Source organism: Mobula hypostoma, chromosome 15, assembly GCF_963921235.1.
Source record: "Mobula hypostoma chromosome 15, sMobHyp1.1, whole genome shotgun sequence".
In the NCBI taxonomy this organism is placed as follows: domain Eukaryota; kingdom Metazoa; phylum Chordata; class Chondrichthyes; order Myliobatiformes; family Myliobatidae; genus Mobula; species Mobula hypostoma.
Window position 1 is genome coordinate 18,317,240 of NC_086111.1, and position 27,086 is coordinate 18,344,325.

At 41.7% G+C, this 27,086-nt stretch overlaps 1 protein-coding gene across 1 annotated transcript in view; it reads right to left on the reverse strand.

The window, feature by feature from the left end:
- dnah1 (dynein, axonemal, heavy chain 1) overlaps positions 1 to 27,086 on the reverse strand; it is a 393,587-nt gene that overhangs the window by 214,598 nt on the left and 151,903 nt on the right. Inside the window, exons 24-28 of the mRNA XM_063068377.1 lie at positions 23,240 to 23,345; positions 20,239 to 20,418; positions 15,386 to 15,526; positions 3,116 to 3,279; positions 663 to 776 (exon numbers count right to left, since the gene is read on the reverse strand). Of these exons, the coding sequence (XP_062924447.1) occupies positions 663 to 776; positions 3,116 to 3,279; positions 15,386 to 15,526; positions 20,239 to 20,418; positions 23,240 to 23,345 (705 nt within the window). The remainder of the gene's footprint in view (positions 1 to 662; positions 777 to 3,115; positions 3,280 to 15,385; positions 15,527 to 20,238; positions 20,419 to 23,239; positions 23,346 to 27,086) is intronic.

A 27,086-nucleotide genomic window follows, 5' to 3' on the forward strand; every position in this document is an offset into this window, starting at 1 on the left:
AATTATGAGGGTTATAGATAGGGTAAATGCAGGTAGTCATTTTCCACTGAGGTTGGGTGAGGCTCCAACTAGAGGCCATAGGCTGAAGATGAAAGGTGAAATGTTTAAGGGAAACATGGGGGGGGGACTTCTTCACTAAGAGGGTGGTGACAGTGCAAATAGTGGATGTGGGAGCGATTTCAACATTTAGATAGGTACATGGATGAGGGTTATGGAGGGCTATGGTCGGGTGCTCGTAAATGGGACTAGGCTGATTAATGGTTTGCACAGACTAGATGGGTTGAAGGGCCTATTTCTGTGCTGCAGTGTTCTATAACTCTATTACAAACACCTTTAAGGTGTGTGGCATCAGTGGGAGAGGAAACACACTCAGTCTGCCCTTGAGGAGGTTTGTTGGAAAACACTGTACAAACTCATGACATGTAGAAAATTAAATCAAAAGCCTTACATTTAAAGACTTAACGTATTTATTAACTAAAACCTTATCTGCACTTTTGTTCCATGACTATTAACCCATAGTACAGCAACAAAATTTGAACTGTAAATACCTCAGCAAAATAAATGCAACCTTTTATCTGGTAATTAAAATAGTTGAATATCATCAACAAAAGGATTACTTAACAAAAATCCGTGAAATGAAACAAACAGGAAAGCCATTTTACCTGTCTGTAAGTGGGGTGATGACCAAACGACCAGTGTTCCCTAGGTATTCATAACCATAGAGAAATTCAGCATTGACTGCACATACACGAAGATCATCTCGTGCCCAATAGTACCTGAAAGAAGTTTTCCATGCTTTAATGCTAGTGTGCAAAGGCATACATTGCATGATCCATTTACTTATTTCACCCAGCTTTCTCACCAGTTCAAAATGAACATTCATCTACTTTTCTCCAGTATATATACTGATTCCCCACACACAAAATCACTGAATCTCCACTAGATTATCCAAAGATTTACTAATAAAATTAGACATCCAGATTTGATATAGGGAGGGCAAACATTTAGCTGAGTACCTCACATTTCAAGCATCCTACAGACAAATAAGAGATGCAGAGGAGATTTACAAAAACACTGCCTGGACTAAGGGGCCTGAGTTAGACTGAGGGATTGGCCTTATTGGATCTTTATTGCTCGGAGCACAGGAGAATGAGGGGTGACCTCAGAAAAGTTTATAAAACCATAAGGCATATGAAGAAAGTGGAAGGTCATATTCTTTTCCCCAGGGTTGGAGAGTCCAGGATGAGAGAGGCAAGATTTGAGAGAGACTTGAGAGGTAACTTCTTTACACAGAGTAGTGAGGACATGGCATGAACTGCCAGAGGAAGCATTTGAGGCTGGTATAATAGCAATATTTATGAGGCATGGAGGGGAGGGGTTGGGAGGGGTTTGGAGGGTAATGGGCCAAACACAGGCAACTGGGACAAGCAGGGTGGATGCGCTAGACAGTATGGACCAGTTGGGTGGAAGGTCCTGTTTCCATTTTGTTATTCTATCTTCGAAATTGTTCTAAGGGTCACTGAATTTAGAATTTTAAAGCACTGTTTATTACAGTAAACATAATGATGGAAGTACAGAGGGAAAATCTGCACACCTCGACCATGGAGTAAGTTCTGGAAAATGGGCTTCATCTAGGCTCTTATCAATATTCTTAGGACCATAGGGAATTATTTGAACTAACTTGGTGATATTGGAGTATTTGCATGATGCGTAAGGGAGGAGATACAGATTCAGAAAGGACTGAGGGAGGGACAAGCTTTTGCAGAAACACACGATGCTGGAGGAACTGAATGGTTTAGACAGTGTCTTTGGACAGTTGACATTTCAGGTCAAGACTCCTCATCTGACTGGTCGGCCTATAGTTTCTGACCTTCTGCAAAAGTTCTGCCAAAACCTCTCAATCTCTTTAAATTATTGCCAATGACTACAGGACTAAAATCATTGAACTTCAAAATGTGGAAAGGGCTAAGTTCAACTGCAATTCATTTAGTGTAACATCAGTGAAGAGGGATCTATTAACTAAACTTTTTTGACATTTAAGCTTTTTAAATAATGTAACAACGAAAACAAATAACAATGTACTTGATGCATTTACAGAATTTCAAAATACATTTTGCTAAAGTACCAAGTTTTGGACATGAGCAAAGTCGGAAAAAAAATAGAATTAAAGGTGTTATTAATGTACAGATTGGCTAGAGAAAGCAGAATAAGAATATTTGTCTTCAGATTAAAATATAGTGTTTGATCATTTCTCTCTGCAGTCAATGTTGCTAATTTTTGATTAATTTTATCAACTTGTTATTCAGACTGGTAAGGATGGCATAAATTCGAGGATTAAAAATGAAACAAAATTCAGAAATGTAGATAATGTCAAGAATAGTATGAGTGTTTATAGCTTATGGTTATGTCAGTTCTTGTGCACAAGGTAGATAGAAATGTACTTGGATATCTATACCGTGACTCAGTGGTCTCTCTGGAAATTGTTTTAGAGCACACGTGGGGTACAGCACTTCCTCCAGCACAATGGTTATAGTGGTGCACAAAATTATAGTTAATAATATTGACAACAGGAATTCTGCAGATGCTGGAAATTCAAGCAACACACATCAAAGTTGCTGGTGAACGCAGCAGGCCAGGCAGCATCTGTAGGAAGAGGTGCAGTCGACGTTTCAGGCCGACTGCACCTCTTCCTACAGATGCTGCCTGGCCTGCTGCGTTCACCAGCAACTTTGATGTGTGTTGCATTAATAATATTGATCTGCTTTGAAAGTATTAATACAGCATAGATAATGCTTGCATACGGCATGAAAAAAATACACATATTATACTGGGAGTTGGAGTAATCAGCAATGCAGGGTAATGTTCCAACAAGCAGCAAACCATATAATGCCTATTCCTTTAACCAGCTTACCATATCAATTCCAAAAATTAGCTTCACCATAATACAGTGTCAACTAATTACTAATCAAATAAAAAAACCTTCTATAATTATATTTCTTAATTAGAAAAGTAGGTAAACTAATATTGGTATCTAGATATTAATGAGATAATGGTGGAAACATTGTTTCGTCCTGCATGCAATTCAGTCTTTTCCACTGATAAAACAGATTGTTACCTGAGCTGGCTGATCCACTCAAAGTCATTCACACTTTGAACATGTTCCTCCAGCAGGTTAGCCACCACATCCTTGGCATGGACCTCAATTACAATCAGTGCTGATAGAATTGATCTTTGCATTCTTGTCAATTTCCCTCGCACAAGAGTTACCAAATCATTCAGCTTTTGTTCAAAATACAAGGACAATAAAAGTGATTAAAAAGAAGAATCTGTATTCATCACCATTTATTATTGCTGGTATGCCTGAAGGTGTATTGAAGAGTCATTACTGAAAATAAATACACAAAAAGAACATAAAAGAAAATGTTAACCAATCCAAAAGAAGGCGGCACCAGAGGAAGTCGGTATGATCCCAGAGGGTTGAAGGAAGCTGGAATTGAGGGTGAAGACGAAAGTTCAAAATAAAATTTATTATTGGAGTACGTACATGTCACCATACACACCCCTGAGATTCTTTTTCTGTGGGCATACTTAGCAAATTTATAGAACTGTAAACTGTAAACAAACTGTACAAATGCAGTTATAAATAAATAGCAATAAATAATGAGCATGAAATAACAAAATAACATCCATCAATATAAGAGTTTTTAAATGAGTGTAGCTATCTCCTTTTGTTCAAGAGCCTGATAGATGAGGGGTAGTAATTGTTCCTGAACCCGGTGGTGCGAGTCCTGAGGCACTTGCACCTTCGACATGATGGCAGCAGCGAGAAAAGAGCATAGCCTGGGTGGTGAGGATCTTTGATAATGGACGCTGCTTTTCTATGGCAATGTTTCAGGTAAATGTGCTCAATGGTTGGGAGGATTTTACCCGTGATGTACTGGGCCTAATCCACCACCTTTTGAAGGATTTTCTGCTCAAAGAGTGTTCCCATACCAGGCCGTAATGCAGCCATTCAGCACACCTTCCATCACATATCTATAGAAGTTTGCCAAGACACAAAGTAGGCATCATGTCAAAGAATAATGGCAAGTTATACATTTTCTGAAAATAAGGTAGCAAAACTAGATGGTTGTTACTATTACCTCTATTATAGGCACAACTTTTGATAAAATTAGTAATCAGAGTCAAATGGGTTTAATTAACTGAATTGTGAAAAATGACAATGAACAGATAAAGAGATAAACAGAAAGGTATTGAAGCTCCTTGTAAATTAGTAATATGTATTAAGGTGAGCTACAAATATGGACGGCCTAGAAATTCAATTATGTAATGTGTACATTTTAAAAGTTCTGATACATCTAGTCATGAGTGGTAATAATTCTTTAACTAGATAACTATCTAGCAATTTAGAAGACTGAAGCATTGGTGAACATGTTGATCCAGATGTGTCAAATGGATAGTTGTTTCCTCCAGTCCTCAGCCAATTCAGATCACACTACATGATATGAAATAACTGATGAGAGTATGGGATATGGGACCAGTCAATCTCCCAGCTGCAAATGCAGAGGATTAACACGCCAGAAATGCTAGCATATATAGCTAAACTGTTCCAGTTTATTTACAACACTTGCATTTACCTGACCATGTGAAATATTTCCCAGAGTATCCTGCTCATAAAAAGAAGAACAAATCTATTCTGATTAATTATTGCTCAGTCAGTCTACTCTCAACCACTAGAAACCTAATGGAACGTGTCACTATTAGTGCCATCAAGTAGCACTTACATACCAATAACCAATTAACCAATGCCCAATTATTTTTGTGTGGACCAAAGAGCTAAATTCCAGAGGACAAATATAAAAATGACTGACCTTGACACCAAAGCAGCATTTGGTCAAGTGTAGCATCGAACAGCCTTGTTAAAAATTAAATCAATTGGCACCAAACCAAAACTATTATAACAGATGGAAACATATCTCTCAGATATCTACAGATTTGGAGGTCATCCCATCTCCATAACATCACAGCAGGATTTCTTCAAGCCCTTGTGTCCTAAGCTCAACCATTTTCAGTGGCTTCATCAATAACCTTCCTTCTATCATAAGGTCAACATTGTGAAGGTTCACTGATTATTGCACAATTCTGTTTGCAACTACACAGCAAGTAGATGGCTATTTCTAAATGATTTAGGATGCAGACAACATTTAAGACTGGCTGATAACTGGGAAATAACATACTGTACAGAACATTAAAGTACCATGTTCACTACTTACTTTTGACATTGACTATCATTCCCATTGCCAAATCCTCAACCAACATAATGCTGGTCACTGCTAACCAGAGAGTTTACTAACCAGCCACATAAACTTTGTGGCTAGTATAACAGATTAGAGGCCAGGCACTTGCTTCAAATAACTCACCATCTGACACAGCTGTGTCCATCTGTAGATTTCCATCATTTATAAGTGATAGGTGGTTACACTTACAGAATACCTGCATGAATGCAGCATCAACAACACTCTGGAAGCTTGACACCATACAGGACCAAGCAACTCCTTTAATGCCACGCCATCCTAAACGTTCATCTCCTCCACATTTAGAATTCAAGTCAAGAGTTTGAATAAGTTCAAGGTTTCTTCTATTGATGCTGATAGCATGAGATTGGAGAAAAGCTCTAGCCAGGAGAAATTTTTCCCTAATATCTTTCTGGGAGCCACCTTCATCTTGCAGAGTGGCTATAATCTGTTAAGTCAGCAGTTACAGAGGTCTGTTAAATTCAAATCTATGAAGGTGACGATCTGTCACCCTGATTGCCTTAGCTTTTAGATCACTAAAAGCAGCAGAATATACAGCATAAGCATATCTTTACCTCCCCTGCCCCCGCTTTCTGTAGGGATCATTCCCTTCGTGATTCCCTTGTCCATTCGCTCCTCCCAGCATTTATCCCTGAAAGTGGACTAAGCACTACACCTGCCCATTTTCCTCCTCTCTCACCTCCATTCAGGGTCCCAGACACTCCTTCCAGTTGAGGCAACACTTCACCTGTGAATCAGCTGTGGTATTCAGATATTGTGTCCGGCACTCCCAATGCAGCCTCCTCTACATAGGTGAGAACTGTCATAAACTGGGGGAGTGCTTCGTTGAGCACCTCTGCACCATCCATCACAATTGGGTCTTCACGGTGGCCAAACATTTTAATTCTGATTCCCATTCCTGTTCTGACATATTGGAACATGGCCTCCTCTTGTGCCAAGATGAGATCACCTTCAGGGTGGAGAAGCAACTCCTTATATTCTGTCTGGGTAGCCTCTAAACTGATGGCATGAATATTGATTTCTCCTTCTGGTAAACAAATTTCACCCCAACCCCAGCCCCTTCCTCTCTTCGCCACTCTGAACTTTTACCTCTTCTCACCTGCCTATTTCTTCCCCCGGGTCCCCTCCTCCTTCCCTTTCTCCTATGGTCTGCTCTCCTCTCCTATCAAATTCCTTCTTCTCCAGCCCTTGACCTTTCGCGTCCACCTGGCTTCACCTATCACCCTCCAGCTAGCTCCCTTTCCCCTCCCCCCTGCCTTTTCATTCTGGCGTCTTTCCCCTTCCTTCTCAGTCCTGAAGGGTTTCTGAACTGGAATATCTACTGTCTATTCATCTTCATAAATGCTGCTTGACTTGCTGAGTTCCTCCACCATTTTGTGTGGATGCTTTGTATTTCCAGCATCAGCAGACTTTCTCGTGCTTAGCATATACAGTATGTCACATTGCCAGCTTTGCACCTTACCTCTTGTATATCCAGATTGCAAGCATTCTCTAGTTAAAGGATATTCACCCTTCTCCTTGAGCAGGGAGAAATAAAAATAGTGGGAGCTCAGATCTGCAATGACTTAAAGCTTACGGAAGGTCCTGAAAATGATGTATTCAAGTAGCACTCAGAGTTGCACGTAAATCCAGATCGGTTCATGAATGCAATGATTGTCACTCCATGAACCTACAAATGTTGTATGTCATCAATAGCAATAATTATTTCCATGTTTCTGGGAAGAATGCAAGACACATTTATCCTATGTGTTGTGTCCACCTTATTTCAACTACTGTAATGGATGAATGCTTCTCCACAGAAATCCTGAATGGATCATCTATCTTAGCTTTCCCCTGAAGCCCTGCCATCATCGATTCCCATTCACATGGATTTAAAGAAATGCTAATTTAAGTTGGACACATAAAAGTGTCCACAATAAAGACGGATCCTATTCAGGTCATAGTTGCCCAAACTAGTCATGACTAAAATATTGAAGGATGCTGTTCTCAGTGTTTTCAATGGCAATCACTTTCCAAAAGCCATCTTGGACTTTGACAAGACCACTGGACTGGAGATCTCAACACAGCCTCAGTTCAAACATGGATCAAAGACTCAAAGTCCAGAGATGAGAATTACTGAAGCTACACCAAGCCATTTTTTCTCGGCGGTTGATCGGGACAGGACTGCGCAAGCGTGTGCAAGTCAGTCCGTGAGTCACGGGAGTACTTAAAAGAGAGCACTTTAACGGAGTGGGCGACGTTGTAGCGGGCGACGGAGTAGAGGGAGACGGACTAGGAAGGCTTTGGCTCAAGAGGCTTCGGCGAGCAGAGGCTGAGGACGAGCTTCACTCCAAGTGAGGTAAGGCCGGGTAAGTTCCTTTAAAAGGAGAACGGTCTGCAGTGGTATTTTATTTGAAGCAAGGAAGGCAGCGAGGCTGTAGCATATTGGGTAGGTCATGACAGCTGAGATTGGCCCCGTGGTTTGTTCCTCCTGCAGTATGTGGGAAATCAGAGATACTTCCAGTGTCCCTGATGACTATGAGTGCAGGAAATGTGTCCGGCTGAAGCTTCTGGCAGACCGCATTGAGCGGCTGGAGCTGCGATTGGATTCATACTGGAGCATCCGCGACGCTGAGAAAGTCATGAACAGCACGTTCAGTGAGTTGGCCACACCGCAGGTAAAGGCTACACAGGCAGAAAGGGAATGAGTGGCCACTAAACAGCGTAGCAGTAGGCAGGTAGTGCAAGAGTCCCCTGAGGTCATCTCCCTCCTAAACAGGTATACTGTTTTGGATACTGTAGGGGGAGATGTCTCATCAGGGGAAGGCAGCAGCAGCCGAGTTCATGGCACAATGGGTGGCTCTGCAGCACAGGAGGGAAGGAAAAGGAGTGGGAGAGCTATAGTGATAGGGGATTCGATTGTAAGGGGAATAGATAGGCGTTTCTGTGGCCGCAAACGAGACTCCAGGAGGGTATGTTGCCTTTCTGGTGCAAGGGTCAAGGATGTCTCTGAGAGGCTGCAGGACATTCTGGAGTGGGAGGGTGAACAGCCAGTGGTCGTAGTGCACATAGGTACCAACGATATAGGTAAAAAACGGGATGGGGTCCTACAAGGTGAATCTAGGGAGTTAGGTGATAAACTAAAAAGTAGGACCACAAAGGTAATAATCTCTGGATTACTACCAGTGCCACGTGCTAGTCAGAGTAGAAATAGGAGGATATTTCAGATGAATACGTGGCTTGAAAAATGGTGCAAGGGGGAGGGATTCAAATTTCTGGGGCATTGGAACCAGTTCTGGAGGAGGTGGGACCGGTACAAACAGGACGGTCTGCACCTGGGCTGGACTGGAACCAATGTCCTAGGGGGAGCATTTGCTACTGTTGTTCAGGAAGATTTAAACTATTGTGGCAGGGGGATGGGAACAAGTGCAGAGAGACAGAGGGGTGTAAAATGAGGGTAGAAGCAAAAAGTAGTAAGGTGAAAAGTAAAAGTGGCAGGCTGGCAAATCCAGGGCAAAAATCAAAAAGGGCCACTTTTCAACATAATTGTATAAGGGCTAAGACTGTTGTAAAAGCAAGCCTGAAGGCTTTGTGTGTCAATGCAAGGAGCATTCGTAACAAGGTGGATGAATTGAATGTGCAGATAGTTATTAATGAATATGATATAGTTGGGATCACAGAGACATGGCTCCAGGGTGACCAAGGATGGGGGCTCAACATTCAGGGATATTCAATATTCAGGAGGGATAGACATGAAAGAAAAGGAGGTGGGGTGGCATTGCTGGTTAGAGAGGAGATTAACGCAATAGAAAGGAAGGATATTAGCCGGGAGGATGTGGAGTCGATACGGGTAGAGCTGCATAACACTAAGGGGCAGAAAACGCTGGTGGGAGTTGTGTACAGGCCACCTAACAGTAGTAGTGAGGTTGGGGATGCCATTAAACAGGAAATTAGAAATGCGTGCAATAAAGGAACAGCAGTTATCATAGGTGACTTCAATCTACATATAGACTGGGTGAACCAAATTGGTAAGGGTGCTGAGGAAGAGGATTTCTTGGAATGTATGCGGGATAGTTTTCTGAACCAACATGTCAAGGAACCAACTAGAGAGCAGGCCATTCTGGACTGGGTATTGAGCAATGAGGAAGGGTTAGTTAGCAATCTTGTCGTGCGAGGCCCCCTGGGTAAGAGTGACCATAATACGGTGGAATTCTTCATTAAGATGGAGAGTGATATAGTTAATTCAGAAACAAAGGTTCTGAACTTAAATAAGGGTAACTTTGAAGGTATGAGACGTGAATTAGCTAAGATAGACTGGCAAATGACACTTAAAGGGTTGACGGTGGATATGCAATGGCAAGCAATTAAAGATCGCATGGATGAACTACAACAATTGTTCATCCCAATTTGGCAAAAGAATAAACCAGGGAAGGTAGGCTGACAAGGGAAATTAGGGATAGTATCAATTCCAAAGAAGAAATATACAAATTAGCCAGAAAAATCGGCACACCTGAGGACTGGGAGAAATTCAGAGTCCAGCAGAGGAGGACAAAGGGCTTAATTAGGAAAGGGAAAAAAGATTATGAGAGAAAGCTGGCAGGGAACATAAAAACTGATTGTAAAAGCTTTTATAGATATGTGAAAAGAAAAAGATTGGTTAAGACAAATGTAGGTCCCTTACAGTCAGAAACAGGGGAATTGATCATGGGGAATAAGGACATGGCAGACCAGTTGAATAACTACTTTGGTTCTGTCTTCACTAAGGAGGACATAAATAATCTTCTGGAAATAGTAGGGGACAGAGGGTCCAGTGAGATGGAGGAACTGAGGGAAATACATGTTAGTAGGGAAGTGGTGTTAGGTAAATTGAAGGGATTGAAGGCAGATAAATCCCCAGGGCCAGATGGTCTGCATCCCAGAGTGCTTAAGGAAGTAGCCCAAGAAATAGTGGACGCATCAGTGATAATTTTTCAAAACTCTTTAGATTCTGGATTAGTTTCTGAAGATTGGAGGGTGGCTAATGTAACCCCACTTTTTAAAAAAGGAGGGGGAGAAAGGAGGGAGAGAGAAACCGGGAAATTATAGACCGGTAAGCCTGACATCGGTGGTGAGGAAAATGTTAGAGTCAGTTATCAAAGATGTGATAACAGCACATTTGGAAAGCAGTGAAATCATCGGACAAAGTCAGCATGGATTTGTGAAAGGAAAATCATGTCTGATGAATCTCATAGAATTTTTTGAGGATCTAACTAGTAGAGTGGATAGGGGAGAACTAGTGGATGTAGTATATTTGGATTTTCAAAAGGCTTTTCACAAGGTCCCACACAGGAGATTAGTGTGCAAACTTAAAGCACACGGTATTGGGGGTATGGTATTGATGTGGATAGAGAATTGGTTGGCAGACAGGAAGCAAAGAGTGGGAATAAACGGGACCGTTTCAGAATGGCAGGCAGTAACTAGTGGGATACCACAAGGCTCAGTGCTGGGACCCCACTTGTTTACAATATATATTAATAACTTAGACGAGGGAATTAAATGCAGCATCTCCAAGTTTGCGGATGACACGAAGCTGGGCGGCAGTGTTAGCTGTGAGGAGGATGCTAAGAGGATGCAGGGTGACTTCGATAGGTTAGGTGAGTGGACAAATTTATGGCAGATGAAATTTAATGTGGATAAATGTGAGGTTATCCACTTTGGTGGCTAGAACAGGAAAACAGATTATTATCTGAATGGTGGCCGATTAGGAAAAGGGGAGGTGCAACGAGACCTGGGTGTCATTGTACACCAGTCATTGAAAGTGGGCATGCAGGTATAGCAGGCGGTTAAAAAGGCGAATGGTATGCTGGCATTCATAGCAAGAGGATTCGAGTACAGGAGCAGGGAGGTACTACTGCAGTTGTACAAGGCCTTGGTGAGACCACACCTAGAGTATTGTGTGCAGTTTTGGTCCCCTAATCTGAGGAAAGACATACTTGCCATTGAGGGAGTACAAAGAAGGTTCACCAGATTGATTCCTGGGATGGCAGGACTTTCATATGATGAAAGACTGGATGACTAGGCTTATACTCTCTGGAATTTAGAAGATTGAGGAGGGATCTTATTGAATCGTATAAAATTCTAAAGGGATTGGATAGGCTAGATGCAGGAAGATTGTTCCTGATGTTGGGGAAGTCCAGAACGAGGGGTCACAGTTTGAGGACAAAGAGGAAGCCTTTTAGGACTGAGATGAGGAAAAACTACATCACACAGAGAGTGGTGAATCTGTGGAATTCTTTGCCATAGGAAACAGTGAGGCCAGTTCATTGGCTATATTTAAGAGGGAGTTAGATAAGGCCCTTGTGGCTAAAGGGATCAGGGGGTATGGAGAGAAGGCAGGTATAGGGTTCTGAGTTGGATGATCAGCCATGATCGTACTGAATGGCGGTGCAGGCTCGAAGGGCCGAATGGCCTACTCCTGCACCTATTTTCTATGTTTCTATGTTTCTATCTTTTGACTAATCTATTGTTTCCTGATGTATTAGTAAAAATGAAATCGTTAGAATTCATGAGGGAAGAACCCCACTGCCTGATCATATCTTACACAGAGGAAGATTGTTATAGTTTTACGGGGAGTCAGTCATCCCAGTCCCAGGATATCACTGCAGGAATTCAGTAGGACAATGTTCTATGCCAAACCATCTTTGTCTGTGTCATCAATGATATTACATCAAAAGTTCAGAGGTTGGAATATTTGTTAATGATCAGTCAATATAATTCTCAACTCTTCAAGAAATGAAATAATCCATCTTGATGCACAGCATGACCTAAACAATATTCACGCATGAGCTGCAGAAAACCTTCACACCACCCATGTACTTAGAATGACTATCTCTAATAAGTAGAGTCTAACCACCCACCTTTTCCATTCAACAACCATTGTCATCTCTGAGTGCCCCACCATTGTTAGCCTTATGGTCACCATTGACCAAAAATTCAACTGGACAGGACAATGGCTGCAAGAGCAGGTCAATAGCTGGGCATCCTAAAGAGAATAGATCATCTCCTGACTTTCCAGTGACTTTCCACCATCTAATGATCCAAGGCCAGGAGTGAGTCTGGATAACTGAAGTTGTGTGATAGAAGCACTTCCTGTGGTTCCTCAGTAGGTTGAGAGTTGCTATAATGATGACCTTAAGACAATTTCCTACCAATTAGCCTATTTTCCCTTCTAGCTGCAGGAGAGAGGGAGCCAGCTGCCATATTAATTCAGAATATTGGTTGCCCTGGTTAAAGTTTTAGGAAGGTGGTCCTGTGCATGATGTCTGTGTTCACATGCATGCATGTGCATGACATTGATTTATTACTGTCATACGTACCAAGATACAGTGGAAAGCTAAGCTTGCATACTCTTCATATAGATCGATTGAGGAAGAACAATGTAAAACATTAACAATGCAAAATAAAGTGTAAAAACTACAGAAAAAATACAATGCAGGTAAACGATAAAATGGAAGGTCATAACGAGGTATATTGTCAGGCCAACAACCAATCTTATTGTACAAGTGATCCACTCATGAGTCTGATAAAAGTGGGATAGAACTATCCTTGCCCCTGATGGTGGGTGCTTTCAGGCTTTTGTACAGACAGAATCCATAAAAGGGAGGCTGGTTCCTGCGATGTGCTGAGCTGTATCTACACATCTCTGCAGTTTCTTGTGGTCATGTACAGAGCAGGTGCAATATCAAGCCGTTATGCATTCAGACAGAATGCTTTCAGCATTGATAAAAATTGGGAAGAGTCGACATTTACAAGCTGTATTTCTTTAGCCTCCTGAGGAAGTAGAGGTATTAGTGAGCTTTCTTGGCTGTGACATCAACGCAATTAGACCAGGACACGCTATTTGTGATATTCACATCTAGGGACTTGAAGATCTCAACCCTCTAAACCTCAGCATCATTGATGTAAACAGGAGCATCCCTGGTGATCCAGAACCATACAAGTCCAGGTATGACCTATGGAATGCTATTATAAAAGCAGAAAAATAATTCCGAATTAAGTTAGAGACGGAACTGGATGTACACCAGGTCTGACAGGGTTTGTAGGCCATTAGTGGCTGTGATGTTTCACTCTCAGATGAGATTAACATCTTTTATGCAGGCTTTGAAAGGGAAAATAAAACTACACTTGAATGAAACCCTGCAGCATCTGGTGACCCTGTGATCTCCATCTCAGAGGCTGACATCAGAACATCATTCAAGAGGGTCAGGCCCTGATGGTGCACTTGTTAGGGTTTGAAAACCTGTGCCAACCAACTGGCAGGAGTGTACAAGGACATCTTCATTCTATCACTCCTGCAATTGGAAGTTCCCACCTGCTTTGAAAGGGCATCAATCGTACCAGTGCCCAAGAAGAGCTGGGTGAGCTGCCTCAATGACTATCGCCCAACTGCTTTCACACCTACTGTGATGAAGTGTGTTGAGGGGTTGGTAATGGTCAGAACCAAGCCTAACTAAGTACCTGGACCTGGTACATTGTGCCTGTTGCCGCAAAAAGACTACAGCGGATGCAATCTCACTGGCTCTCCACTTGGCCTTGGATCACTGGACAACAGCAGCACCAACATCAGGCTGCTATTTATTGATTACAGCTCAGCATTCAACGCCATCATACTCTCAGTACTAATCAACAAGCTCCAAACCCTGGGCCTCTGTACCTCCCTCTGCAAATGGATCATTGACTTCCTCATCAAGAAACCACAGTCAGTGTGGATCAGAAACAAAATCTCTTCCTCACTGACAATCAACACTCGCGCACCTCATGATTTGTGCTTAGCCCACTGCTCTACTCTCTCTACATCTCTGATTGTATGGCTGGGCACAGTTCAAAGGCCACCTATAAATTTGCCAATGAGACAACTATTGTGGCAGAATTTCAGATGGTGACGTGGAGGCATATGGGAGTGAGACAGATTAAATGGTTGAGTGGTATTGCAACAACAATCTTAAACTCAATGTCTGTAAGACAGAGGAATTGATTGCGGACTTCAGGAAGGGGAAGTCATGGGAACACACACCAGTTCTCATCCAGGAATTAGTAGTGGAAAGGGTGAGCCATTTCAAATTCCTGGGTGTCAATATCTTTAATGATCTGCCCTTCGCCCAAAATATTTATAACTAAGGATGACAGCAGTTAAGCAGTTAATTATGAAAGTGGTCTCATTAGGACTTTGAGAAGTCACAAAAGACTCTCGCAAATTTCTATAGATGCACCATGGAGAACATTTTAACTGGTGCATCACCACCTGGTATGGAGGGTCCACTGTACAGGATCAGTAAAAGCGAAAGAACGTTGCGAACTTGGGCTGGCTTGTGGCGCAATGACATCAGCGTTGGACTCTGGAACGGAGGTTCCCAGGTTTGAATCCAGTTGGGGCCGCTCCCGAGTATGCTTTCCATCCGTGCCGGGTTGAGAGTCGAGATCGCAACTCGACCCCGTAAAATAAAGGGAAAAATACTGCGAAATGTCTGTGCAAGGAGTGGCGCACCACACAGTCTCTCCCTCTCTTGTAAAGGCATGAAAAAGACATCGTCCTGCCAACATCGCACACGCATGGACGCGCACGCCAAAAAAAAAGTTACAAACTCAGCAGGCTCCATCATGGGCACTAGCCTCCCCAGAATCGGGAATATTTTCAAAAGTCAATGCCACAAATAGGTGGCATTCATCACTAAGGACCCCCATCACCCAGTATATATCCTCTTCTCATTGCTACCATCCAGGGAGGAGGTGCAGTAACCGAACACACACACTCAACATTTTAGGAACAGCTTCTTCCCTACCCTCATCAGATTTCTGAATGGACAATCAACCCATGTACACTATCTCATTAGTTTTTCTTTTTGCTCTCTTTTTGCATTATGTATTTAATTTTTAATATATATTTCTTATTATAATTAATAGTTTTTATTATTATGTATTGCAATGTGTTGCTGCGGCAAAACAACAATTTCATGACATTTGGCAGTGATAGTAATCCTGATTCTGATGCAGATGCTGAACAGGACAAAGAGAAAATACATGGTAGGGTGAGACTTCAGTGTTTCCATACTAACCTGACTGCCCAGCTTTGGGAAGAGTCTGCTCTCCAGATCTCCAGTCTGTAATGCTTCAGATACCTCCGTGGTCCAGAAGGTTTGGCAGCCCGCAATAACAACCTGGCCAGGCCACGTCACAACCCACTCTGTACGAGGAGTCTACACAAAGCAGAATACATTTGTTTATGTAGTGTTAATTATGAAAGTGGTGTCAAAATGGTTGTTGTGACGCGTTTAGTGTGGTAGTGTGGTAGTGTAGTGGCTAGTGGTTCTTGCTCTCACTTTCAGCCTACCCGGCTGGCTAGCAGCATTGCAAAAAGGAGAGCTGAATGTGTAAGTCTCTCCCTGCCAGTACATAGCCTCTCCAACAGCAAGCCTCATGTAGTGCCTCCTCGCTGGTGAGACACAGAAACTGAACTCCTTTCAGATTCAGCTGAATACAGAGGATGGGGAGGTGGTCTGCCCAAACACATAGCATGCAGGCCCACCGGTGTGTGGACACACCCTGGTGCTCATGAACCGGATCCCCAGCTATGGGTAAATAGCCCCACTGCTTTGTGGGCAGCTTTAGGAGAGACAAAGGTTACAGGAGAAAATCCAGACAGCAAATCCAGAGTGGAACCCCTAAAGCAGCTGGATGTCATTGAACATCCTTCCAGCAGCTCCTACAGCCAAGCTGGTGCTAAACGAACTGCTTCATAAACTTTCCTTTGGACTACACTGGTGAGGCTGAGAGAGGGATCTTTACAACTGGGCATCTCAGCATCTCCGTACCTTTCACCCAGGCTTGTGATGATGATCATCACACATTGTTCTTCAAGACAGACGGATGCCAACCACCACCATAATTATGAAAATAATTATCAGAAACTAACAGAATGAAAAGCTGATTTAACATTTAAACATATCTCTAATTTTGTCAATTCTGCAAATATTATTTCATAAGTGGCTAATCTACAGAATCAATTTTATAGCTGGGCACTAGAAGCAAATAGTAGTTACATTTGTAAATTCAATTTCTTTGGAAAATAATATTTGAGAACAAGAAGTGAGGTATGACCTGTAACTTGGTCAAGAGGAACAGGTGATTTTAGATATAGTGTATTTATTTTACTTATTGAGATACGACACAGAATAGGCCCTTTGAGCTACGCCACCCAACAATCCCCTGATTTAATTTGAGCCTAATCACAGGACACTTAACAATGACCAATTAACCTACCAACCAGTATGTCTTTGACTGTGGATGAAACTGGAGCACCCAGAGGAAACCCACGTGGTCATGGGGAGAAAGTACAAACTCCTTACAGGCAGCGGTGGGAATTGAACCTGGGTTGCCTGTCTTGTAAAGCATTGTGCTAATCACTATGCTACCATGCTGCCATGTAGTTTTTAAAACTCTCATTACATGCAAAAATAATTGATGAAGATCGAATGCAGTAACAACTGCATTGTCACTGAACCATCAGACTATTAGACTCCTAGAAGAAAACTAAAATGGCAGGTTTTTCTTCAAATAACTATTTTTATTTTCATATGCTGCTAATACATTTGGTGTAAAAGTGAAATTTATAATTATTAATATGAATATAATACCATTTTGATGATTGTGATTGAAGATTAATATAAATAGTTACAAAGTTTTCAATCTCTATGCTAAGGCTTTCACAAATCACAGGGTTTAGGTTAAGACCTTCAATGTTTTGTTAGTTCAGTATATTTGTCAATTTTATTCTGATGTCAGATACTTTTCAATCACAAAATTTCCTAGGCCTGAAAATTTGCACTTTGTCTAGCAATCAACCTAATATTATTCCAAAAGGCTCTAAACTCATCAAAAAAGTCATTTGCATCAGAACTAAAACATTACTGGCAACCATCCTCGGAGTGTGACAAGGGAAATGTCTATTTAATTTGTCTAAAATTAAATGCACGTCTAATTAATTTTCAGTTTCAGCAATCAGTAATTCTAAACACAAGACATTCTGCAGATACTGGAAATTCACAGCAACACACAAAGTGCTGGAGGAACTCAGCAGCCCAGGCAGCATCCATGGAGAGGAATAAACAGTCGACATTTCAGGCAGAGATCCTTCATCAGGACAGGAAAGTAAAAGGAAGAAGCCAGAACAAGTATTTAGGTGGAAGGGAAGGAGTACAAGCTGGCAGGTGTGACCAGGTGAGGGGGAAGGTCTGTGCAGTAGGTGCACAGGGGGAATGAAGTAAGAAGCTGGGAGTTAATGGGTGGAAAAGGTAAAGCGCTGAAGATGGAATCCGATAGGAGAGGACAGTGGGCCATGGGAGAAAGGGAAAGAGGAGATGCATCAGAGGCAGGTGATGGGAAGGTAAGAAGAAGATGTCATCAGGATGGGGGCTACACTGATGGAATATGAGGTGTTTCTTCTCTAACAATATGTGTGGCCTCATCCTGGCACGTTGACAAACATTACTATGTTGGAATGGGAATGGAAAGGAAATATAAAATGGGTGGCCATTGGGACGACCTGTCTTTTGTGGCACATGGAATGAAGATGTTTGACAAAGCAGTCACCCAATCTGCATCAGATCTCACTGATCTAGAGCAGGCCATACCTCAAGCATCCAACAGACTTGCTAGTGATGTGTCGCTTCTCCTGGAAGGACTGTTTGGGGCCTATCATTAATATCAATAAAGCTGCTTTTTCTGTGAGTGATTAGTACAAACTGTGATTCAGACCAAGATCACTTAAAGTCTCATGAGATATGCTTTGTACAACTGTTAACATTATTTAGATGAGTGGATGCTGGAGAAACAATGTTAGGATACTGAAAAGAAGTTGATACCTTATTAATAATTCATGTAAACTCATGTAGAAACATTTAATATATTGATTAATGCCAAATTATACTATTTTTGTTTATGCAATGCTTTTTCTGGGGGGAATTGCAAAGATGAATTTCTAGACCCTACTCACTTATCAGACATTGTACACAACTGAAGTTACAGTTGTGGTGGCAAATCTAATGCCTCTATTATGCATATGGTTAACACACTGTACTTTAAGTTCAACTAAGTTGTCAAATTCACTCTAAACAGCTTTTTTCAGAAGTCTCTGTATATTGGCTCTTTACCAGGATACTTAGTGAAATATCTTGCTTTAACACGGCATTCCATCTTGCAAGTTCAAGTTCAAATTTAATTGTCATTCAACCATACAGCTAAATTAAACAGTGTTCCTCTGAGGCCAAGGTGCAAAACATAGTACATACAGTCACACACAGCACACAGCACAGATAGTAACAATAGCACATACAGTCACAATAATAATACTAGCACAAGTCCCTGAGTGGCATGGCCTGGAGATTGACGGTGCATGGGATGCTGTCCTGGAGCCATGTTTCTGCAAGAACAACTACAGAGCAGTTCCTCAAAGGTAATTAAATAAACAGTTTGACATCTCCTTTTGTATTAAGTGTACTTTGAATTATCATTTATGATGTGAAGGTTAGGATATTTGATTGATGTAGTGTTCCAAAAAAAAGGTATGTGATGGGATGGTAGGAGGACAGCAAAGAGAATTGGAACTGTCCCATAAAGTAATTATAATGCCTGCGCTATAGTAATGGTGATTAAAAGCCTGCTATTTACATATTCGGCTAACCTCTGTAAGATTCCTATTAAAAATATGAGCGATATTACCTGAGTTTTCTGTAGGTAACAATGGAATACCTAAAAAAGTCAAGCAGTTAAGAGAAAAGGAACAGGTTCTGATTCATATCAGACAAAGCCTGATGGCCGAAGCTTGGAGAATGGAAGCTGGAGGCCTGTCCTGGATTTGGAGGACCGCTTGTGTGTGTGGGCGGGTGGGAGGAGAAGGGTTTGTTCTGCTGTTATTTTTTTTTTTGCTTGTTATGTTATGTTTTGTTGTGTTCTGTGTTGTTTTGTCGAGCATTGTGGAAATGCCATGTTGGCATGGGAATGTGTGGCAACATCTGTGGGCTGCCCCTAAGCACATCCTTTAGTTGCATTGGTTGTTAATGCAAACAACATATTTTACTGTATATTTCAATATCGTAAATAAATCTGCTCTTAAATTAGAGTTGATTGCTTGAAATGCAGTCACATAGCTTTTTCCCTTTCTATTTAAAAGATCTAACACATCCATGAATTGGCCGAGATAAAATTAAATTTACGTTAAAGAGGTAGAACTGCATTTGTCAATAAGCATAGAGATACCAAATCCATGAAAACAGAGAAAGTCACTGAATGACATAAGCTAAAATAGGGGATGACAAAGAGACATAGTAACTTTCAGACCGTTTTCTTGGTTTCGATGACTCTCCTGTAAGCAGATATTGGATCACTCTACTTTCTGTCTGTATTGTACCTCTTGTTGCGTGTTTGTTATGGGTAATTGTCACGTGGGTTGGTATGTTGTAGAAGTAAATGAGTATAGTTATGTATTCCCGCTTTGTCTTAGTTAGTTCAGTTTAGTCTAGTTGAGAAAGAGCTAGACACAACTGGAGAATGATATTTTTTTGTTGACCGTTAATTGGAATGCTTATTTCATTAATTGACAACTGTATGTGGAACTTCCCACTTCACTGTAACTTAAAAGTACAGTTAATTTCTACCTTTCCTCATTCTCTTGAAAGGTTATCAACCTAAAACGTTAATTCTATTTCCTTGTTGTCTGCCTGCTATTTCTGGCATTTTCAATCTTTTCTCTTGGTATAACCTTTGTACTACATTCTTCACATTTGTAATTTTCTTCTTTTAAGAGACAGTTGATATATGTTAAAAGAAACTTAAGTGCTAAAGTAAATATATTTATAATCTTGCAGATACAGTTTCTTTCACTAATTTAGGCAGGTTGTGTACAGATGCTTACCTCTGGATAGGTTTTCAATGATCTCTGGATGTTATCTCTCACACTTGCCTTCATTATTTTTTCTACCTCCAGTAGCCAGTCTTCCACATTTCCTGTGGGATAGACATCTTTGAAGAGTTTAATCTCCTCTCCTTCCGCTGAGTACATATGAGTGATGTACAGGTCCTCTTGGAAATGTAACTGCAAAATAAACAGAAATAGACTCATTAAATCTGGGACTGCATGCTCTTCTTGATCTAGCAACAGTTATTGGATTGTCCAAGTTGTATGACGATAAGAATGCCACATTGAAGTTTCCACATCTAGAAGACATGTGCTTTAGGGCATCCCCACACTAATACAGGCCACAAATTCTCATTTTTAGATGCCCACTGGAGCTTTCAATGATGAACTTGGTGCTTATACTGAATTAACTCAGCTTCTATGGTGGGAGGTCAATTGGTGTGAGGAGCCAGGGCAAGTAGGGGTTAGGCTTTAACCCCTTGTTCAAACATTTAACCAGCTGCTGCTGACAACATTCAGAAATGAAGTCTTCCTGAAGATGCAGTCTTCAGGCATGCTTCCAGAAACATGGTATTGACTATGAGGATATTGTTTTGATGATCCATAGCCATCTGAACATTGATGGAGTGGAACCCTTTCCTGTCAAAGAAAAGGTCTGACTTATTACTGGCTGTCTGTAGTCATGAGATGCTGTCAATGATGGCAAATTTCAATTTTCAAGGCATTACCTGTTCTTCACTAAAATCAATGTAGATGAAATCAATTCTCTGTAAGCACATAAGACATCACTTCAATGCTGCAGTGAGCAGCAAATTGGGAAACATGGTACAGATCTGTTGTGCCTGCTTGGAAAGATCTATGATGAGGAGGTTGAGTCAAGGTGACTGACCTCAATAGAGAGGACAGTCCTGGAATAAGAAGGCGGCCAAGTGTCTCCCTACAGCTTTGCAAATAACTCAGTGTTAACAACCTTTGAAATCATACGAATGTAAATACATATTCTAATCAAAGAGGCTAATTAGTGGGTAGTATCTCTAAAGTCTCTGGTGGCAGATTTCTGCAGATTAATGTGTCTTTGCTTCCTGCCCTAATGTTCTCAAGTGACACTGAATGGTGAGTTCTGGCAAGTTCCCAATCCCTCCAATTATTGTGCACTGGCCACACTGTCACTAACGAGGGTCCACTGGATGAATATCTGAATTGCTAAATCCTGGACCAAACACTCACTGTCTAGAATACAGTCAACCTTGAAAGGTGTTCGAGCAGACTTCAGCAAGCTCTGAAGCTGTTTTCTCATGTTGCTCTTATTAGCATAATGTCTCTGTAAATCATGAAACATCATGCCAAGCCACAGATTAATACTGGCTTTTTTTTTGTTTTAATGATACTTTTCCATGCAGATTGCATGTAGTTGATAGATTGCATATTTAAGTCCAATTATGTCAGGAAGGCTGGAATTGTGCATTACATGATTGTGATGTCACATGTATATCAAATGCTTGGAGCAAGTCATATGCACGAATATAAATCAATTTCATTATGACAACAGTATGCCCAGAAATAATTATTCCTCAATTATTGCAATCTACTCTAGGTAAATTCAAGTCTTAATTCATCCCATTTCACAATAACTGGATTTGGAAGATTTTGAGCTAAATGAGGGACCAGTTGCTTTCTTAAAAGCAAGAGTACTGTTATGAACAGTAGAGGCTTAGTCTGTCAACCAAACATTTGTGGAACTCAATACAGGGTAGGTTCTGATTTTACACACATCCATAAATTAGTTTTGTCTGTTAATTGTAAAGTACACAAAAATCACTCATTATGGTAACTATGGCCTGGAAAAGGATTAAAACTGAGGATGTTGATCTTTCTCACTATTATCATTCAGCACAAAAGCTTGTCAAAATCATCTGCAGATCTCCAAATGAACAAGATGCACACAAGTTGATTTGATGTCTTCCATATCTGGGGGGTTTCTTTTAATATAAACTTGGAAGGAGCATATAGCGACAACTAAGCATAATGGCTCAATGCTGATGAATAAAGGAAGGAACTAAAGATGCAAGTTCAGTAAAGATCTGTGACCAGCTCTGCAAGAGTACTGCAAAGCAAAGGATTTGAGAATTAAGAAATATTATACTACGGTACTGTGCAAAAGTCTTGGGCACATAGATATATAGCTAGGATGCCTAAGACTTTTGGACAGTACAGCATTTGTCAACATGGAGTGGAGAGTGAGTTTGTAAATCTGGTGGGAACAAAGGATGTTGGGAATGGAGAGGATGGATGGCCACAGGAGGGGTGCGGGACAGGTGGCAGGGAAGGAATGCCAGGGCGGGGTTGGCACAGGTGCAACATACCCAACCCTGAGACACCAAGCAGGGTAACTTGATTCCAAACAGCTGGTTTACTGATCATTACAGAATGTCGCTCTGGTTCTTCCTGTTTGCTCGCTTCTCGCTGACCCCCTCTCCTACTCTTAGTCCACGATACAGACCCTTATCAGAGTCAAGTTTGTCATCACTCACATATGTCATGGAATTTTTTTTGTGGCATATTACAGTGCAAAACATAAAATTACTACAGCACTGTGCAAAAGTCTTAGGCACCCTAGCTATATGTATATATACGTGCCTAAGACTTTTGCACTGTACAGTACTTAACTATTTGTTGGAGACCATGTTTGAAATTGTCACTGTTGTTCATCCCTCAAACGACAGGGACACTAGGTAGCTGCTTTGATTTCCCTCTGTTCCTAGGACACATTATGAGGACTAAACATTCTTATTTGGAAAGATGCAAGCTTTGAGGAGAAATAATTGGTCTATGATCATGAAAATAATTTTGCCTTAATGTAGTTTTCACTATGTATAGTAAGTTCAGATTCATGTTAAATACAGTATAAAGAATTCTTTTTGGTACAAGTGGTGGAAAATCAATGTTTAACACACATAAGCTTAGAACATTGTCTTTATAGCCTTCCTTTATGACTTACACGGGCAATGTTCTCAAAACACTTGCGCAAGTGAGGTTGAACAGCAGTAGGATCTTTAGTTTGAGACAAGATCTCGAGCAGTTCATCATCTGATAGAAAGTAGAACCTGTATCAAAAAGAATGGATTCGTGTTCAACACAGCAAAAGAATCACCAATAACTGTTAGTCATTTTTTTAAACACAAGAAATTCTGCAGATGCTTAAAATCCAAAGCATCACATACAAAATACTGGAAGAACTCAGTAGGTCAGGTAGCATCTATGGAAATGAGTAAACAGTTGATATTTCGGGCCACGACACCACTTCAGGACTGGAAAGGAAGGGGCAAGACACCAGAGTTAAAAGGTGTGGGTCGGGGAACAAGGATAGCTAGGAGGTCATAGTTAAGCCAGGTGGATGGGAAAAGTTAAGAGCTAGAGAAGAAGGAATCTAATAGGAGGAGAGAGTGGACCATGGGAGAAAGGGAAGAAGGCAGGGCACCAGGAGGAGGTGATAAACAGATGAGAGGAGGTAAGGGGCCAGAGTGGGGAATAGAAGAAGAGGGAAGGGGAGGGATTTTTTTTTACTGGAAGGAGAAAATGATGTTCATATAATTGGGTTGGAGGCTACCCAGACGGAATAGGAGATGTTGCTCCTCCGCCCTGAGAGTGGCTTCATCACAGCAAAAGAAGAGGCCATGGATGGATATGTTGAAATGGGAATTGGAATCGGAATGAAAATGTTTGACCACTGGGTATTTCCATTTTTGGTGGCTGGAGCAGGGGTGCTTGGCAAAGCGGTCTCCCAATTTACGATGAGTCTCACAAATGTAGAGGAGGTCGTATTGGGAGTACCAGATACAACAGATTCGCAGATGAAGTGTTGCCTCACATGGAGGGACTGTTTAGGACCCAGAATGGAGGAGAGGAAGGAAGTGAATGGGAAAGTTTAGCACTTTGGCCACTTACAGGGAGGGAGCTTAGTGGGGAGGGATGAATGGACAAGGGAATCATGGAGGGAGTGATCCCTATAGAAAGTGGAGAGTCGGGGGGAGATAAAGATGTGTTTGGTGGTAGGATCCCTTTGGAGATGGCCGAAGTTGTGGAGAATGATTTGTTGGATGTAGAGGCTCCTGGGATGGTAGGTTAGGACAAGAGGAACTCTATCCTTTGTTAAGGCGGCGAGAAGATCGGGAGAGTGCAGATGTCAGGAAATGGAAGGGATACAGATGAGCGCAGCATCAAATGTGGAAAGGAAAGCTTTATTCTGGGAATAAATGCATTGGAGACAAGGGAACTGAGAAAAGGGAATAGCATTTTTGCTGGACATAGGGTGGTAAAAGTTATAGTCAAGAAAGCCATGGGAATCGGTGGGTTTATAAAAGATGTTGGAAGACGGTTTGTCTCCCAAGATGGAGACAGAGAGATCAAGAAAGAGGAAAGAGGTGTAAGAAATAGACTAAGTGAATTTAAGGGCAGGGTAGAAGTTGGAGTCAAAGTTTAAGAAACTGATGAACTCAGTATGGGTGTATTAAGCAGCACCCACGCAGCCATCAGAGCAGCAAAGGAAGAGTTGGGCAGCATTACCAGGGAAGGCTTAGAACATGGACTGTTGTACATAGCCAATGAAAAGGCAGGTGTCGCTGGGGCCCATGTGGGTGACCATGGCTACCCCCTGAGTCTGGAAAAAGTGAAAGGAGCCAAAGGGATCCTCCTTCAAAGAACTGGGTTTCCCTTCTCCACTACTGATCTCTTCCATTTCTGAAGGAGAAATTGTTGAGGGCAAAGACCAGTTCTGCCAGATGGAGGGTGGTGGTGGGGGAGGGGAACTGGTTGGTTCTTTTGCTGAGAAAGACTTAGAGAGCTTTAAGGCCTTTTTGATGGGGGATAGAAGTATATAGGGACCGGACATCCATGGTGAAAAGGAGGCAGTCAGGGCTAGAGATTAGGATACAGTAATTAGGAAAGTTGGTCGTGTAAACGTCAGATGCTGCTGAAGTGCACAAAGGTGATGTAATGTAGTATAATAAACAGCTTCAATATGAGAAATAATAGCAGATACTAGAAAACAGCTTAGGGAAAGAATATGGTGGTACTGCAAGATGGCTTGTGGAAACCATCAATACAGGAACAAAGAGAAAAAGGGAGTGCAAACAAGCCCTTGAGGGTTAATTAGTGGGGGAAACCCAGAGTAGTATTGATCTTGGTTCTGCAGAGATTCCAGCAACCCCAAAGTCTCGTCAACAGGCTATGAGGTCCAGGCAGGATGCAGTGGAAATGGCTGAGTCATGAAGGAGGTACAGGGATCCAGTAGGGACAATGACAACTGGTCAGGTGAGGCTGGGCAGCTTCCCTTCAACCCGCTTTGACAGGGTTCAGAGTAGGGATAGATGCAAACTTGTCCAGAAAAAGGTGCAAGCAGCTGAAGAGGAAATGTGTACCACCAGGATGGTAGGAATGGGGCATCAGGGAGCTTGGACATGGTGGGAGGGTGTGCTGAAACATAAGATCTCCTGGTCTGATATCTGGCAGGCAGAACCCCAGCGCATCAAGTTCATAATCCAGGCTGTGTAAGACGTCCTGCCTAGTCCAGTGAACCTTTTTGCTTGGGGCAACTGTGAGGCACCATCATGTCCTCTCTGCATGGTACATATCCTCAGCAACTGCCCAAATGCAAAAGTAAGGGATTCCTTACTCACTCTTCCTTCAGTTAGTCCTGACGAAGGGTCTCGGTCTGAAACGTCGATGCACCTCTTCCTAGAGATGCTGCCTGGCCTGCTGTGTTCACCAGCAACTTTTATGTGTGTTGCTTGAATTTCCAGCATCTGCAGAATTCCTGTTGTTTGCGTTTTTAAGTTCTTAAATCCATAATGTATCATCATTAGGAAACGTGCCAGAAAATTGGCCTCAAGGTGATTGACTAAATAATCTGTTTTCGATTAACCGATCCTCAAAATTCTGTCATCAGATTTTGTTATAAGACCATAAGATGTAGAAGCAGAATTGGGCCGTTCTAATAGCTCCACTATTTCATCATGTCTAATCCATTTTTCCTTTCACCCCCAATCTCCTGCCTTCCCCCATCCCCATTCATAACGAAGAATGGAATCTGGTTGATCAATACAATATTACTTTCCTCTTGTCTCAATGTAAATTTTATCACTAACCTAAAAATCTTCCTGTTCCTATTTGGAAGCACAGAAAAAGCATAACATGGTTAACACTGCTATTACCATAAGACACTGAAGCAGAATTAGGTCATTCAGCCTATCGACTCTGCTCTGCCCCTCTATCACGGTGTTTGTGCAGGTGGAATCTTTATCACCTCAAGCACTTCCAGGTTTACAGTTAATATTTGCTTACTTCAGCACTCACAAATGTTCTGCCCTATATCACTGATGCACAGCTGCCAGTATTAGTGACGTCACACTACCTTGTGATCCAGCCCATAATGGGGCACATAAAACGTGCACAGAATAGTGCCTTATCTAGTTTAGCTAAAATACAACTCAGAGAGGAGAGCAAGCATGAAAGGGATCTGAGGACCCTAGTGGAATATATATTTTGGAGAAGAAATGGGTGCATGGGTCCACAGAAATCTTTCAGGCCTAAACTTAGGAAGCCCCGGAAAGCAGTTGTTCTAGAGATCTCTGCTAGGAGTAAGATCTTTTGCATAATCAGTTCCTGGTCAGCATCATCTTCTGGCTGAAGTAAAGTAGTTGAAGCCTTGTTTCCTAGAGAATAGAGTTAGTACAGCACACAGTGAGGTGTTGCATAGATCAGCGGCCTGGAAGTTAAGAGTGTCAGTGACCTTGACTTCAACAATGATAAGAGTCCATGAGCCAGTGCTTGAAATCACATGAGCTCAC